This window comes from Chanodichthys erythropterus, chromosome 13 (genome assembly GCF_024489055.1).
Source record: "Chanodichthys erythropterus isolate Z2021 chromosome 13, ASM2448905v1, whole genome shotgun sequence".
Taxonomy (NCBI): Eukaryota; Metazoa; Chordata; class Actinopteri; order Cypriniformes; family Xenocyprididae; genus Chanodichthys; species Chanodichthys erythropterus.
Window position 1 is genome coordinate 39,905,242 of NC_090233.1, and position 17,794 is coordinate 39,923,035.

The following is a 17,794-nucleotide window of genomic DNA, read 5'->3' on the forward strand; positions in this document are numbered from 1 at the left end:
TAAAAGTAGGGCTGTCAAAATTAGCATGTTTAACACTATTAATTAAAAAAAAACAACAACTGTTAATTCATATCTTCAGTCTGACACTATAACTGTTGTTTTATGCTAACCATAAACACTATATATATATACTTATATATAGGGTTAATTCATGATACTTGGTACATTCCAAGTCATCTCAATAGCAATAATCCCAATTCAACCCTAGATATAAATTATATACACTATTGCCATTGCAAAGACTAAGAAAAAAAATGTCCCAAGTATCCTGAATTAACCATATATCAATACAGTATATATATAAGCTTGCTCTAGTAACCGGCGTTACCGGTGTTACACACTGTTTGGCCATACACCGAGTACATTACTTGCTCACCGCGGCACTGCCCCCACTGTCGTTTTGCTTTATAGATATAAAAACCATTTAATTTAGGTGGACAACGGACGCTACAACTATGTACTGAAAGTGTCTGCTATGCTCCGTGCAGCACAAGCTGCAAAGTGCCAGTTCATTTGCATGCCGCAAATTACGTGCCCCCAGCAGAGCAAGCACTTTCGGTTCATATATATTGCCACCTTGGAATTATAAGGTTCTATCTGCATTCTGAGCAGTTTTGAGATATTGAGCTTCAAAGTTTTTTAATTCCATACTCCTTTGTAGATAGAACCTTTTTGTTTTCTAAAAAAAAAAGGCTTTAAAAAACATCATTGTAAAATATGTAAATAACTCAATTTTGACAAAAATGTCAGATAGAACCTTATAATTCCAAGATGAAGATTTTATATATATATATATATATATATATATATATATATATATATATATATATATAAACTGTATACAGTATATGTATATGAAAAGGTAATATTATCAATTTTGCCAAATATGAAAGAAAATTATTTATTTATTTATTTAAAAACCTTCTTACTTGACATTAAGCCTTTAAAAACTAAAAATGTGTTAACAACACATTACCTCAAAAGAAATTAATCGTGATTAAATATTTTAATGGATTAACAACCCTACCAAAGCCAAAAAAAAAATAAAAAATCTACAGAGTTGCTGAGAAGAGGAATGTGCAAAAAGCAAAATAAGTATCTGAATGTATGTTTGTGTGAACCTCCCTTTCCCCTTGGACTCCTCTGTCTCCCCTTTTGCTTCCACCAGCGTAGAGGCGGGCGGGGTCACATGCGATCTGGGCCAAAGAGAGATGGGAGGTATGCGACAGGAGTGCCGGTAATTGGAGGGAGCTGTCAGGATGGAGCAGTGTTGCGTCCATGTGAGATTCCTGCCATTTGGATAGGACCACACACACGTGCCAGGGCGCCTACCATCCCGTGGGGTGGCACGCATTAAAGCTAGTGATGAGGCTAATGTGTGTGGAATCGCTTCTGGCACCCAGCCCACAAAGGGGTCAATGGGTGACCTGTTAGAGAAACTGTAATGTAAAGGAACGTATTCAACTATTTAAAATACTAAATTTTAAGGTGTCTTGGACTGTTACAATATAACTAACTCTGTTAATGTAGCACATATTTTTTTGTCTTGCCAGTGATAAAAAAAATGTTTTTATTATGTTTATAATAATCACATATCTATATATACTATTCTTTTGAATAAGGAGAAAACATAACTAAACTGATATACTGGTAAGTGTTTTTTTTTTAAATACAGCAATTTTACTTCAAATAGTCTTCAGGAAATTTCTACATCCTGGGTGTTAAGATATTAAAATAAAATAAAAAATAATAATATTAAAATAAAAAACTTTGTATACACTTAATCATTTACTAAAAAAAAGTTTCCAAAGCGTTGAGTCTGCACATATTCTCTTTTATTTTGATTTAAAACCTCATGATGCTTTTACGAGCAAGTTCCCCTCATTATTTAATGCAAAAAATTCAGCTTTAAATTACAGTAGAGAAAAGGTTTATTTATGTGGTGCTATAAAGCACAGGAGTGTAAATACACACTGGTTGCACTCCCTGCTATATTCAGTAGTAACCCTGGTGATAAACCATCTTGTTATGTCTACTGGGGAAAATATGCTTATCAAGCCGCATGGTAATGTAAGCAGTAAATAACTTGATCATTGCACAGCAACAGTGGAAATCTAACAGCATGAAGCAGCTTCAGGCCACACTACATTACTAAGGAGAGCTGTGTGTTCGTGTTTTTTTTTTTTCCTAGACCACAACTGTGAGAACTGGGTTAATGTGACCTGAGTTGGTCAGACAACAACTGGTCAGGAGGAGAACACACACACACACACACACACACAGGTTTGTACATTCTATCCCCCAAATTACCCATAAACCTACCCATCACAGAAAACATTCTGCATATTTACATTTACAAAAACATTGTTTAGTATGTTTTTAAAGCTATTTTAAATATGAGGGCTCATGAAATGTCCTCATATTTCATGTTTACGTAATAATACCAGTGTAATACCCATGTCATTATACAAATTTGTCCTCATAAATCACAAAAATGCATGCGCACACACACACACATTAAAGCATAACACTATACTTTAACAGAAGATCATTCTTCAGATACACATACACCCATTTAAAATTTTGAAACACTGCAGTGGCCTGAAATGTATTTACATACACTCTGAAAGATTCCACAGTGCAAGCACTTACTCAAAGACAAGACAATTGCGGTACATGTGTAACAAAATGATTCAAGCCAATAATCACAACGAATAGCTAGAAATAATCCCATTGCGTCAGCCTCTTGATCACTATTGTTCAGTACTCCACACGAGACAACCCATGACCTTTCCTCTAGCGTTTGACCCAGCCTCCCATGGAGACCACCATGTCACACCTTACGTCTACTTCTCTGCAGACATTTTGTTTGTTGCATCTCCTCATCAGGTTCCATTAACTCACAGCTGCATTTCTATTGCAGTAAATCTTGATGTATTTTCAGAGCTGTAAACATTTCTCTTTGTGAGCTTTGGTTAGAAGTGGCTGACACACAACTGCCGGCATGCATGGAGAGGCTCTTAAGACTCCAGCAGCTTTAAATACCTGTGACTTTTTATAGCTGTCCTTTTAATACAATTAAAACCTTTCTTTCATAAGCCTTTATCTGGCCAAGTTTTCATGTGCTGTACTTAGCCCACATGTTTGAAAGGTATTGTATAAACTTTAAGTGCAGAAGTTAAGATAAGCTAACTAATTTTCTGCTCAAATCAATATATAACAGTATAAATTATGTATAATTTCAGAAACAACTGCAAGATTGTTTTCTGCAGCAATCATAACCAACAAGTGAGATGTCTTGGGTCTTGTGCCCTGAGAGAAAGAGAGAACTATTCCCACTGTATCAGGAGGTGTATCTTTTCAGCTATGCAGATGTCACGATAATGAGCTGCATGCTCAGGCTGGACGTATTGTGACTGCACGTCTCTATTTGTGTGTGAGAGCATGTTTTTCTCGCGCTACAACCAAACACTGTCTTTGGGCAGTGGCGTCGGCCTGTTTCCCAGTCATTCTCTTAAATGAGGTTTGCAAATTCTATTGAATCGGCTAAAAGCAAATGACAAGGGGTTTGGGGGAGTGTGTGCGCTCTTAACTTTGATGGTCCAACCAGTGACAGCATTTAAGGCTGAGTATGTGTGTTAGCAAAGGACAGGCCCTGTGGATGAGTAGGAGTATATTTGGAGGGGGGTGGGAACGGCTATTAAATGGAGGATGACAGGGAGTAATTATTCTAATGCGCTACTTTGCAGTGTGGCTGGGTTAAGGTGTCAGCTGCGAGTCATTAGGCCTGACATGCGCTGGATAGCGACGAGACAGCTGTCTCCCTCCCAGGTGGGCTGACCCACACCGCTGCCACCACGCTAACCGGCCACCATCAGGGTGCCTCTAGAACCGGTTAGCCCAGTCCTGGTAGCAGCTATGTTGTATCCTGGCTAATGAACACAACCTCTTTAATTTTACTACCCTAACACTCGTTAACATTCTGTCTATTCAGAGGGGAAAAACAATAGCAGAAAGAATTTCAATTCCTAGCAGGTCAACAAGACAAAAAATAATTCATTCAAAAAATGAATTATTAATTTTTGTTGTTTTGCCAAATGGACATGGAATAAGTCATCCCATATCCCAGAGAAGAAGTCAGCAGAACAAAACAGTTTTACATTACATTGAAAACCCCCAAAATGTAAGTCAAAGAAAACTAATGAGGGAATTCCTCAAGGATGACAGCAGTATTCATTTGCACATGCTGTCTTTTGTGTCTGTTTCAGTAAATTTTCAGTGAAAAAAAAAGCAATTTGCACAGTGCAATTCCCCAGTTTGTAGACCAAGTGCTAGGTTAAGGAGTAAGGACTCCACCGCATGTCTGGATATAAGTCTGATTATAACACTATTCTTTGTAATTTGATCATATGATAAATCACTGCCATCATGATTGCTAGAAAATGCCCACAAACATCTAATTTTCTTCAATTTACCACCTACATTTTGCAGTCAGTAATAAGGAAACAACTGCCTCAGGCAAATAGCGCTGTGTTTTATAAATAAGGTGCAGCCTATAATAAGCCTAATTAATGTAGGTTATTTTGACTTAATATAAATACTTCAAATGCAGTGCTATTTAAAGTGCTGTTTAAAGAAAATCAAGTTTTCAAATGTTGTTTATCTGTCTATGTGGTGTTTCTAGTATGCTTTAAGACAAACCATGCGCATATTCATCAGTCAACACCATTGCTGAGTATTTTCTCTTTAAAACTGCAGTGTACCAAAGAAAAACTAAAAAACGTTTGAAATCTCCCCTGTTCTCTACATCACAAACATGTTGTAACCAATCCTGTCAATGTGCGGGGTGGGCTTCTGCAAAACAGTGGAGTCTCAAGAGAAGCCAAGTTAACCTGGTATATTTTTCTGTTGATATGAAGAATCAGGTACTGATTGTTAGAAGGCAGCTGTCTGACTCTGAGATGGTGAACGGGAACATGGTTTGTGTAACATTAGCAACATAATATTAGCTGTTTGATAAAATAGCCAACAAAAAAAAAAAAGGTAAATCATATCAATTACCATTACGTGTCCGACATAAAGAGTGATACATTAAACGAATTTAGGCTACTATTCTGATACATCCCCTTGTAGATGAATCTGAATAATTCACTCTTCCTCTTCTTCTGAAACAGTTTCTAGTTCAAACATATATGGCTGAATTAATCCAATATTTCCACTTGCTATTGTGTCGCCTTTACTACAGTTAACCGAGTGGATCCGGTAGTCCGAGCAGGTGTAATTGAGTGGAGGCGGGAACTAATTTGTATATTCATGGAAATAAGGAAACAAAATGCTTTTTCTCAGCTACTACTGTAAAGGAAGTTGTCACGATCACCGTCTGCCCCTGTCAAGTTTCGGACTACATTTCCCATCATTCCCCCTGTCTATCACATGCACTCACTCCACCAATCACCTGTTGCCACATACAGTCATGCACACTCCACACTAATCACCACACCCAGCTGATACGCATTACCTGGACTATAAAGGACTCACACATACACCACCTCACCGCGAAGTCTTGATTATTGCCCCGGCTATCATTTCTGAGCGTTTATATACCCTGTTTGTCTCCCGTTGCCATTCCTGTCTGTTTACCGTTTATTGATTCATCGCTGCCTACCTTTTGACTTGTTGCCTGTTCTCTGGACTGTGATACTTGCTTGTGACCCTGATCTACTGCCTGCCTCTGATTACGATTCTGCCTGTTCTACTTTGCTGTGTTTGCTGGTTCTGACCCCTGCCTGTACGACCACGAATATTGCAATAAAGCCTGCTAAATGGATCCCATGTCGAGTGATGATTCGTTACAGAAGACTTCGCCGCCACCACGATCCAGCAGCTTTCCCGGAGGATCTCTACACGGTATGGACATCAATCAATTGTTGTTGTGGAGTACGCAGGGCACACGATCACTGGAGGATTACATCACAGAATACCTGAACATTGCATATTATTCAGATCTGCCTGACTGTGCACTTATTGACTTTTTCTGCGATGGTGTCAACCAACCACTCAAAGAACAATTAATTCGTGAGGGACCCCGTTCTTCTCTTAGTCATTTCCTGGACTATGTGTTATTGACTGTTGGTTCTCCGTTTACCGTGGGGGTCGCGGAGGAATGCGACACCGAGATAAACCACGTAATGGCCGCTGCGCCAAAGGACATTCACAAAATGGCGGCTACCACCATAACAACACCGAGCCACATCTCCGCTGATCGCCCAGAGCCACGTCAAGCCTTCGCAGATCGCCCAGAGCCACGTCACGTCTCCGCTGATCGCCCAGAGCAACGTCACGCCTTCGCTGATCGCCCAGAGCAACGCCATGCCTTCGCCGATCGCCCAGAGCAACGTCACGTCGCCGCTGATCGCCCAGAGTCACGTCAGGTCTCTAGATCAGTCCGGGAGTGGAGAGGGTTGCGTTCCAGTGTGACCGATCCACCGTTGATTTCAGTCCGAGCAGCTGGCATCCCCAAGTCTCCGTCGGTCGCTTCGTCCTCAAGCCCGGTGGCCGCTTCGCTCTCAAGCTCGGTGGCCGCTTCGCACTCAAGCCCGCCGGCCGCGTCGCTCTCAAGCCCGCCGGCCGCGTCGCTCTCAAGCCCGCCGGCCGCGTCGCTCTCAAGCCAGCCGGCCGCTTCGCTCTCAAAACTGCCGGTTGCTACGCTCTCAAGCTCGCCGGTTTCAACGCTCTCAAGCTCGCCGGTTTCAACGCTCTCAAGCTCGCCGGTTTCAACGCTCTCAAGCTCGCCGGTTTCAACGCTCTCAAGCTCGCCGGTTTCAACGCTCTCAAGCTCGCCGGTTTCAACGCTCTCAAGCTCGCCGGTTTCAACGCTCTCAAGCTCGCCGGTTGCAGTGGACTTATGCACCCTGGACGCGATGGACGAAATGGCTGCTTTGCCAGTGCCCACGGGCAAGATGGCCGCCCCTGCGGTGCTCAAGGATGCAGGGGTTGTTCCAGCCATTGAGTCCGCTTCAGCCAGTGAGTCTGCTCCAGAAACCGCTCCAGTCGGTGAACCATCGCCTCATCCTCGTAAGAGGAGGAGAAGGAGGAGGAAGGCTCCATCTGTTCTTCCCTCTCTTACGTCCAAACGTCTTGTCCTGCCGGCGCCACCTGTGCTCCTCGCTCTGCCGGCGCCACCTGTGCTTCTTGCCCTGCCGGCGCCACCTGTGCTTCTTGCCCTGCCGGCGCCACCTGTGCTTCTTGCCCTGCCGGCGCCACCTGTGCTCCTCGCTCTGCCGGCGCCACCTGTGCTTCTTGCCCTGCCGGCGCCATCCACGCTTCTAGCCCTGCCGGCGCCATCCACGCTTCCAGCCCTGCCGGCGCCACTCAGGAGTCTTGCCCTGACGGCGCCATCCACGCTTCCAGCCCTGCCGGCGCCACTCAGGAGTCTTGCCCTGACGGCTTCACCCACACGCCTGGCCCTGCCGCCGCCACCCGAACCCCTTGCCCACGAACCTGCGACGGGTCCCGCTGAAATCCCTAAGAACTTTTTGGGGGGGGGCAGTATACCTAGGGGTGGGGAGTTTGTGGGTGGGAACCCTGCACGGCCGCGGTCATCAGCGGTCCCTGAACTGCCCAGACCACCTGACCTGCCGTGGCCGCCTGAGCCACCTGACCTGCCCAAGCCACCTGACCTGCCGTGGCTGCCCAAGCCGCCTGACCTGCCGTGGCGGCCCGAGCCGCCTGACCTGCCGTGGCTGCCCGAGCCGACTGAACTGCCGTGGCTGCCCGAGCCATCTGACCTGCCGTGGCCGCCTGAGCCACCTGACCTGCCGTGGCCGCCTGAGCCACCTGACCCGCCGTGGCTGCCCGTAGCACCTGACCTGCCGTGGCTGTTCTGGAACCTGCATTGGAGATTCCGTTCCTGTCAGCTGTTTAATCTCCAATGCACCCACCCCCCCTCCCTTATTGGTGTCATCTACGGCGCGAGGTCGCGCCTTCCGGGAGGGCGTTATGTCACGATCACCGTCTGCCCCTGTCAAGTTTCGGACTACATTTCCCATCATTCCCCCTGTCTATCACATGCACTCACTCCACCAATCACCTGTTGCCACATACAGTCATGCACACTCCACACTAATCACCACACCCAGCTGATACGCATTACCTGGACTATAAAGGACTCACACATACACCACCTCACCGCGAAGTCTTGATTATTGCCCCGGCTATCATTTCTGAGCGTTTATATACCCTGTTTGTCTCCCGTTGCCATTCCTGTCTGTTTACCGTTTATTGATTCATCGCTGCCTACCTTTTGACTTGTTGCCTGTTCTCTGGACTGTGATACTTGCTTGTGACCCTGATCTACTGCCTGCCTCTGATTACGATTCTGCCTGTTCTACTTTGCTGTGTTTGCTGGTTCTGACCCCTGCCTGTACGACCACGAATATTGCAATAAAGCCTGCTAAATGGATCCCATGTCGAGTGATGATTCGTTACAGAAGTAATAAAAGCTGCCAGCATAATCATTTAAAACAATCAAAATGCTGTTTAAAATGGTTTTAGGAAGTCAATTTCACCACAGGAAGTCAATTTTCCAGTCTGTGACAACCTACAAAACAGCAAGAAAAATTATATATATATAATATATATATCACATTGGCCTGTCACTTCCTGTGGTGTGAGATGCTATGCTACATATATAATATTTATATATATTTTATTTGCATCTGTTCTGATTCTGGAGAATCGGTGCCCCCGAGCCAAGCCTTGGACAGCAAAGGCAGAATTACTGCTAATATATGCAACCATAACAAAAAGCAGAACTTTCCATATCCTTATGTTACAGAGGATCATATCAACCCATACCCGATGGCCTTACTTATGAAAAGACATGAGTCTGTGCATATGTACCTCAGAGCAAAGTTCACATAAAAGACCTATGAAGGCAAAACAGCGTTAACCTAACCAAAATGAGATCACAACATCCCACGGACAGAGACGAAAACAGAAGCTGAAATGTTCACAGGAAATGTTAATGCTTCTGCTCTTCTCCATATTTTTTTGATTTTGAACTTATCAAGGTAAAGTCAAATGTTTTGAAAGAAGGATCTTCTGCGCAGTATTCTTTTATTTTTAAATCATTTTGTGTTAGAAAAATCCACAAAAACCATTCGAATTCTCAGTTGGTCAGTCATGACCCAAAAAAATGGGTCATAGGCCTATCTTTTTTTTTTTTTTTTTTTTTTTTTTTTGTTGATGTCAAAGCCTCTGAGTCTAGTCAAACTCTATAGATCCCAACAAGAATAGATTACATGAAATACGAATGCTTAATTTTAAGGATATTTTTGTTTACTTCTATACATTAAATAATTCTGCTTCATCGTCACCACTTGTTTTGTCCAATGTAAAAACTAAATACTGAAGCAAAACCAGTTGAGAACCACTTCACATAAATTCACCAACAAATACCAAGATCAAACCTGATAAAATAGTAGATAGACTTCCTGTATATGAGTCAGGGTTGTTGCACAATGTATTATTAAACATCTTGGGAAAATCCCTTAAATGTCAATATGACACAATGAAGTTATTAAGTGAACATCCATTATACCAAACAAACTGTGCCACATGATTCCACTGGGCCCAAAACCAGAAACTCAGAAGGCCTTCTGCTTCTAATCAGGACAACCAGTGGAGGTCAAACACACACACAAACACACGCAAACACACACATGTTGGGTTTTCATGTTTTATGAAGACATGATGATGTTTATACTGTACAAACTGTATACTCTATTCCCAGCCCAGGCTCATTAGAAAAATGTACCTGTGTCAACATTTTTACAAAATGCAAAATAAGTTGCGTCGTGCACGTTTCGCGACAGTTTCAAAGTGAAATGTCCAGTGAGTGGCGCTAAAAGCGTGTGTAGTTTTTTCCAGAACAGATGAACATGAATATGGCAACGTTTTATTACGTTGGAGTTCGTACATCACCGCAGTTCTGAATTGAAATGTCCGGTGAGTGGCTCTAAAGCTTAATGCTCCATCATGTTTAATAACGTACACCTACACTAAAACCTAAACCTACCCGTGTTAACAAAAGCAAATGTGACATGAAAACACAATTGTAACCATGGCATTTCAGCTTGTCTTTGAGCACTTTTCCCGTGACTCATCTCTTTTACTGTGAAACTAGATTCTTACCCGAGCTCTGTGCATCACAAGTACAACTCTGTACCAGCTGAGCTACCGAGCAAGCTTGTTACATCAGTAAAACTGAACAACTGGAGCTGGGTAAGTAATGCAAACTCCAAAATATATTCATTTACAAATCATGCACTTTGGTAAAAAGTGTTTTGAGGTCATAACATAATTGTGGAAGTCTTTATTAATCATAATTGTGTTTAAAAGTGCTTGCTGTTTTACTGCCTTTAGGGTTCATTTCTGGTAGAAACTGCAGTGATATCCATGCATTGGTACGTATTTTGCGTTTTGCAAAAATGCTGACACATGTACGTTTTTCCAACGATCCTGTGTTGTCTATCCCCTAACCATAAACCTACCCATCACAAACCTTCTACATTTTTACATTTTCAAAAAACATCACTTAGTATGACCAGCAAAATGTCCTCACTAGTCGGTTGTCATAATATATCACTTTATAAAAGTGAGGACATTTGGCCCTCACAAGTATAGCCAAACACACACACGTGCACAGTTCCTTTTCTGAGTCCCTGCCTTTCATTAGATCTTCACATCAGGCCTCAAGAGATCATCACATGTCATCAGTGGCTTGATAGTTCATCACTTCCCCAACCATCCTGCTGACCACAGTTTATGTCTTAATTAGTGATACTGTTGCTACTAAAAAATAAATAAGACAGCTTGTGAATTCCTTCTTTGTAGCGATTCTATAGCATATTTTTAAATGTAATCAGATAAAATTGTATGCGCGGGAACTAAATGAGCAGTATACTGAGATTTCTACTGTGTAAAGCATTCGTGTTAGACAGATAGATGGGTAAAATATCCAAAACTTCCTGGGGTAGGAAATTTATGCGGCTGCCACTTCGGAAGGGTTTGGGCCATCTGATGGGTTAAAACTATTAAGACCACAAGAGCAGTTCTGCATCTGTGCACACAAAAATCGGGATTCAGAACTACTTAAATGCATTTGTTTTGAGACCCACAGATACATATCCAGATTACTGTGATCAAAACAAAGGAAAGTAAACAATGCCATTTCCCATAGATCTGATCTCTTTATGTCAAAATCTCTCTGCTGCAACAATCCCAGAGTCCTTCGTTTCTACTTGATTTGATGATATATGATATGATGCATGGGACAGAATGACCTATAACTCATTAAGGTTGACATCATCATTAAACTTACTATGTTAGATTATAAACTGTTATGATGATGTATTATGATGATGAATGTCATATGGATTGTGATTCACATCTCTTTAATTTTGATAAAGCGTGAGATCTGCGAACAGAAGTTTTGGAGTTACACTAGAGAACATAAGCATGACTTTTTGATTTAGTTTTTTGAGGGCACTAGCTTTCCTCCTCTGGGAGAATGTTTGACTGACAGGACGGAACAAATACATAAATGAATAAACCAATTTTTTCAACAGCTGCACGATAATTGTCACATCTGTGTCCTTTCTTCCAATCAATTATGTACCACAAGTTGTAATTTATTTATGGCCAATTCAGGCTCTAGTGATGAAATGTTAAAGACACTCCAAATGCAAAGTGATATAGGGATGCCAAACTTGCCATCTTAAAAAATACATCTGCTCAAAATTACATGCTGCATTGCATCAGACCTGTAAGAAAGTGACTTTCTGCCCAAATTGAGGGACCATGAGTCTTATCTATAATACGATGTGATACAAGATCTAGGGGGAGATCCCGGGCTGCCGTTTCACAGCACCTAGCCAAACACTGAGTTTCAGTGGTGACAAAAATCAAGCCATACCGTTTAAAGTCTTGCGTTTTAACACTATTAAAGTCGTGCTTTTATGAGCACAATTAATTACTGTCTAATAAAGATTGCATTTAATACTGCTTGGGCCATCGGTTTAAAATAAGGAGGCCTCCCAAATTTGCATATTAAAACTAATTAGCATAATCAAGCCGCTGAAATCCTATGCATGGTATCCAGAGAGCTGAAAATGTGCAGCACAAGCTTAAATGACTAATTATGTATTATACGCCTTAAATATACAGTTTATAAAATATACAAGATTGGTACTGCTGGTATACCTACAAAATCAAAATATTTAATTTAATTTCAATATTTAATTCAATTAATTTAATTTAAATTTGTGTAAAAATGTTATAAGTGTCTTTCTTCATTTTAATAAGTGGATTTATTGAATTATACATTTGAATGCGACCATTCTCAATTACTCTTCTACCATTGTAGCAAAATGTGCATATTTAAATATTTTAAAAACAAACCACTAAAACAAATTGCCTTTCAAACAGTCATGCATGTATTCATCACTTTAAATATTCAAATTGATCAGACGAGGGAAGGAGTGAATTACAATACATTACCGATTCCCTGTATGATTTCCATAGGTCTGTCACACTTAAGGAAAAAAATCAATGCGACAAAGCAGCCTAGGGAATGTCTGACACTAACAGTAATGCTGCTTAATTAAAGCCAAGATTCCAGCTCTCATTGCAACGGGGCTTTGATTTTAATAGACGATGAAGAAATGGCCAGCACATTGACGCGAGCACATTTGTAGCCAGTCTGGCCAAGGGAAAAAGAACACACACACATACACACACAAGCGCGGCAGGACATCAACTCGGATTGAATCAGGGGGTTAAGGGGAAGTACACAGAAGCTTGCGCCTGTGTTAAACAGTCTGCTAAAGGGGGCAGGTACCAGCCCACCCAGCTAATCAGCAGAATGTGCTCCGATACAGGAGGAAAGGGATTTCTGAGCACATGCCTCTGTCACATACATCACTAATATAAAATCCTCTGTAGGCTAAAACGCTTGACCTCAATATGGAAATATATTACAATGCAAACAAAAAGGAGGGGGAAAAAAATATGATTGTTAATGGATTGCATTTTGTTATACTCAGATCAAGCCTTCAATCCAGAAAGAAAGTTTTAAGTCAAATTAAGCCATGCTGAAAGCTTAAAAAAAGGACTGAAAGCATAAAGAGAAATAATAACAATGACAATTCCCCCCCCCCCCCCCCAATTTAAACCATGTTAAATAAAAAAAAAGAAGAGTTTAATGTTTAATATTAAATACATTTACATTTTCTAATATAAACCATGTATTTTTTTAATTTAATTCAAATATTTTGAAGTAAATGGAAATTTATTTGCACTGTTGAGGATTAAAAGATGGCACTAATGGCAATTTAATAGTGCTTAATGTACTGGAGACAATGGCTAGAGCCCCATCAAATAATGAAAACGCTATCTATCTACATTTGTGGACATGTTAGTTCCTTTCCAAACCCATCTAGTGTGTACACTACTCCAACCCAATAGCTCTGTCATCCTTTTTGGCACTCCCCCCCACCCCCCACTTTCTAGTTCCCAGTGCCACCCTCCAAACCAGCTCATTGGGGTCCCCAACCTAATCCTGTTACCAGGAGGTCTGGCTGTTTGAGGAGGCTCATAGATTAACACGGCAGACATTGTCGAATTTACAACCAGCCACATGGACATCTGCCCTACTTTCTGCATTACACATAACCCCTACATTACAGACCCCCCCACAAAAAAAAAGAGAGAGAGAGAGACCTGGTTCAAAGAGCAAGGGGCCATTTCATGAAATCGGCAAGAAAGTCATTGTTAAAGCTGTCATTTCTCCTCTGGGGCCGGTGCGCTTTAACTGAACTGTCAGCCTTCTACTTAATGCTTGTTAAGGGTAACAGGCCAGTCTGCTGATAGCACTAATGAGGACCAGAAAAAAAGACACAAGCATGTTTAAAATTATGCACACCGATTGTCATAACAAACACAATGGTGCCGTAATGGCTACAAAAATCAGCCACTCAGTGAAATTTTAAAGATGTGAAGATTTACAGCAGATGGTGAAAGACTCATACTTCTATAAATATGTTAATGCTTTGTTACACGGTCAGCTCTCCGCTTCCATAAACAAGTGCTTTCCTCTGCTTTATTATTTGTGACGCTCTGATTTAATTCCAATTACACCATTAATTAGAAATCTTGTGCCCTCTGATCTAGGGTATGTTTCAACTTAATAACATTTGCCAGGTTTTATTTGTCCACGGAAACCGGCGCTTGCTTGTATCTGTTCACAGAACAGAAAGTGTTTCTTTTTCCTAGAGCCAAAAAAAAAATCTGTATTTGCGCTGTATTTGTCACATAACATCATGTGATAACACAATCAGAGATAGATTAAATGATTAAATACTATTAAGCACTCTTATCTCCTGTCATTTTTCTTGAGATGTCAGTGCACAATTTGTGTTCTTGTTCAATCAGCACATTGATTATACGAAATCTGCATATCAATAGGATACATCACAAAGGGATTTTTTTTTTTTTGGGTGAAAAATTAAGTAATTTAAATGCAACCAAAAAAATATTTTGCCTTAAAGCCGAAGCGCATAATTTCTGCACACAGCATCACTAACTGGAATTGCAGAGGTAATAAGTGTTAAATCATATTAAACAGATTCTCCTGACCCAAACCCACACCAATGGTTGAGACAATATTGTTGTGTTGAGCTGGTTGGGATGCTTAAAAAAAACATAGTAATCGCTGAAAAAAATAAAAAATAAAAACGAGTGCAATCACTGCAAAAATACAAAATAAAAATCAGTATTTTCAGTATCTTAGTCCAGTTTTACTTTTTCAGAGATGTAAAAATGTTTCATTTTCAATTAAGTTTTTCTCCCTTCATTCTTGCCCTTCTTGTTTTAAACATAAACCTTGCTTAAAACACAAAAATAACAATTTGTTGTTAATTCAAAATATATTTTCAGAAAACAAGTCTTAATGCCATACACAGACTTGCTTATTAAAAAATAATCTTTCAAAAGATAAGATAAATCTGACTAACAAAATGCTTTTTTTTTTTTTTTTGCAATGATATTTTGATAACCAAAGAGCAACAGTATTTACTCATTTTAGGGACACCAGCCTACAAATGGCTTAGTCTCTACAATAAGCGAAAGTATTTCAACGCTGCACGAAATCTCATAAAGGAGCTTGAAAGGCAACACAGATAGTGCATATCTAAATGATGCTGCTTCTACCTTGTGCCAAGCAAACCACATTTTCTGACGGTTGTTGTTCAGCGCAGCTCACTTCTGCTCATTAGGCAGTTGTCCCTCACTACAGCAGCCAGACCCACTTCATACTGGCCTTGCTAGTTCATTAGGACACTGTTCACTCTCTTGGCTCCCGGGGTAAAACACAAACAGTTCGCGGTCTGCCGCTCTGTGCCCTAATCCAGTCATGAGACTGGGCTCTTAAACACTATTGCGGCTAAGCCTAGCCATGTGTGCCTCCGACCTGAGGGACCCGGCCCGCCAGCCTAGAGCCTTAATTTTCCCCCGCTCTCTCCCTCGTTCTCACTCTCTCCTTCGTCCGCTACCCCATCGCTATTTCTCCATGCCAGCGTTGCCTCCCTCTCTTCCTCTTTCCTGCCTCTATAATGGCATTCTTCAAGAGCTGGCCCCGCCGTGCCGCCCGCTTGCAGTCTCTTAATTAAAATGCTCCCACCGCTCTGTTTATGTGACCGATGACTGTTAAATTAAGATGCTGTCACACTGGGCCGCAACAGTACATTTTTATTTATTTATTTTTACTGGGGAAAGTTCTGCCACGAGCACCAGGCCTCGAGACTGTGAGCTGACATGTTTTCTTTGTCTGAGGTCGGAATTTACACCATTTAAAAATACACTCCACCTCATTACAGCACTGCCCTAAGGAGGCAAGCAGTCGGCATGGGCTAATAAGGTATGTGTTATACAGAGAATGATTTTAATAGGGTTTAATGTATGCAGCGGCTACGCTGAAGTGACATTATACGTCTTGAACAATGCTTTCTGGGGGTGTGGGGGCTGCAATCTGCAAATCTTGTGTGTGCACCATGCCTGTATTACACATTGAGCTTTCCTTGGCTCCAAAACATCTGACTGTATCTGCTCAGAGAGTAAGAGAGTGTGGGAGGATGAGGATTGATTTCCTCAAAAAAAAAATTCAAAATATCCTGCTGAACGACATCTTAAAAATAAATATTGTAAAACCACCCTATCTATAATCACCATCAGTTATCATCATTACTCCCATACCTCCCCCGAAGCCTCTAGTGAGGAAACAAATGCAATAAGAAAGAAATTCTGTCGTGGTTTACTCACCTTCATGGTGAGTATCTGTATGATTTTCTTTCTTTTGTGAAACACAAAAGATGATATTTTAACTTTTTTTTGTCAATGAAGTATAAATCAACACTGTACCCCACTGACTTTCATTGTACAGAGACATTTTTTAAGCTACCTACTTTTTGGAACGGCATAAGCAAATGATGATAGAACTGTCACTTTTGGGTGAACTATCACCAAAATTAAAACAACCCCATACAAATGCTTCAAATGGTGCCCTACTTTGGAAAAAATGTTAAATAATAGTGCGCACATTGTCAGCATGGACATGTGAAGTCTATTTACTTCGTATTTCGAATTTCGTAGGATGATGCACTTGACTAAAGTTCACTTCATATTTACCCATTTAATATAAACTATAGTTCAAAAGTTTGGGGTCAATAAGGTTTTTTTAAATTATTTTTTTTAAAGAAAATTTAAATTAAATTTACCAATGTGGCATTTATAATGATAAATATAACATTTTATTTCAAATAAATTCTGTTTTTTGAACTTTCTATTCATCAAAGAATCCTGAAAAAATATTAATGTAGTAAAATTCAATATTATCTATGTAAAATTCTACACTGATAATGTGAAACTAAAAACTGAATAAATGACTGCTGAAAATCAGTTTTGCCATCACATTTATACATTACATGTTAAAATATATTCAAATAGAAATGTTTTGTATTTTTGATCAAACAAATGCAGCCTTGGTGGGCACAAGAGACTTTCAAAGACATTAAAATTTTTACCTACCCCAAATGTTTGAATTGTAGAGTAAATGATGACAACATTGTAATTTTTGGATGAACTATCCCTTTAAGACCCACAGCAGCAGGAGAATCAAAAGCCTTTTTCTTGCGGGTCCCATCTTGATTTTGCCTTTGTGTGGCAGCTCTCTGGGGTTAATGTATGTTAATGTATCATTTATAAAGGTGCTTATTAGTGTGTTTTGCAGACTGCTGCTTTGTAAAACAATGCCGAGCCCTGGTGAGACCGTTAGTTAGAGGTGGGAGCGAGAAAGAGAGCGAAACACAGAGGCGGGCGGCTGTGCGTTCAAAAGAGCCCCCGCCAGTAATAGGCCAGCCCTTGACGCGCTGCCACCTTCTCTACCTGCTGTCCCCTGCCGCTCTTTCCGGAAACTTGACGGCAGATGTTGCAGCGCTAAGCTGGCTCTGAAGTGCCTCTCTGGCTCCCCGGTCTCCCTAACAACACAGTCAAACCACATTAGATCTCTTTATTTGTGCCCCAGGCAAGTTCGGCAGTGCAGCTGTGTCCACCCTCCGCTCTACCTTTGGTGTTGGAGCCCCTCAGGCGGTAAATGGGAGAGCAGAAAGTGTTCAGGCTGTCTTGAAAAAACTACATCTGCTGACAATCCAGCAGTCTGTCTGTGGGCGGAGTGGGGGGA

General features: G+C 41.1%; 1 protein-coding gene across 2 annotated transcripts in view; it reads right to left on the reverse strand.

Annotated features, from left to right (window-relative positions):
• The window catches only part of antxr2a (ANTXR cell adhesion molecule 2a), a 58,219-nt gene that overhangs the window by 16,858 nt on the left and 23,567 nt on the right, over window positions 1-17,794 (reverse strand). The window contains exon 17 of one of the 2 annotated variants that reach the window (XM_067407714.1): window positions 13,572-17,591. The exons of the other annotated variant lie outside the window; for it this stretch is intronic. Coding sequence (XP_067263815.1) covers window positions 17,496-17,591 — 96 coding nt within the window. The 3' untranslated portion in view covers window positions 13,572-17,495. Of the gene's footprint in view, window positions 1-13,571; window positions 17,592-17,794 lie in introns of those variants that run through there. 2 annotated transcript variants of the gene reach the window in all.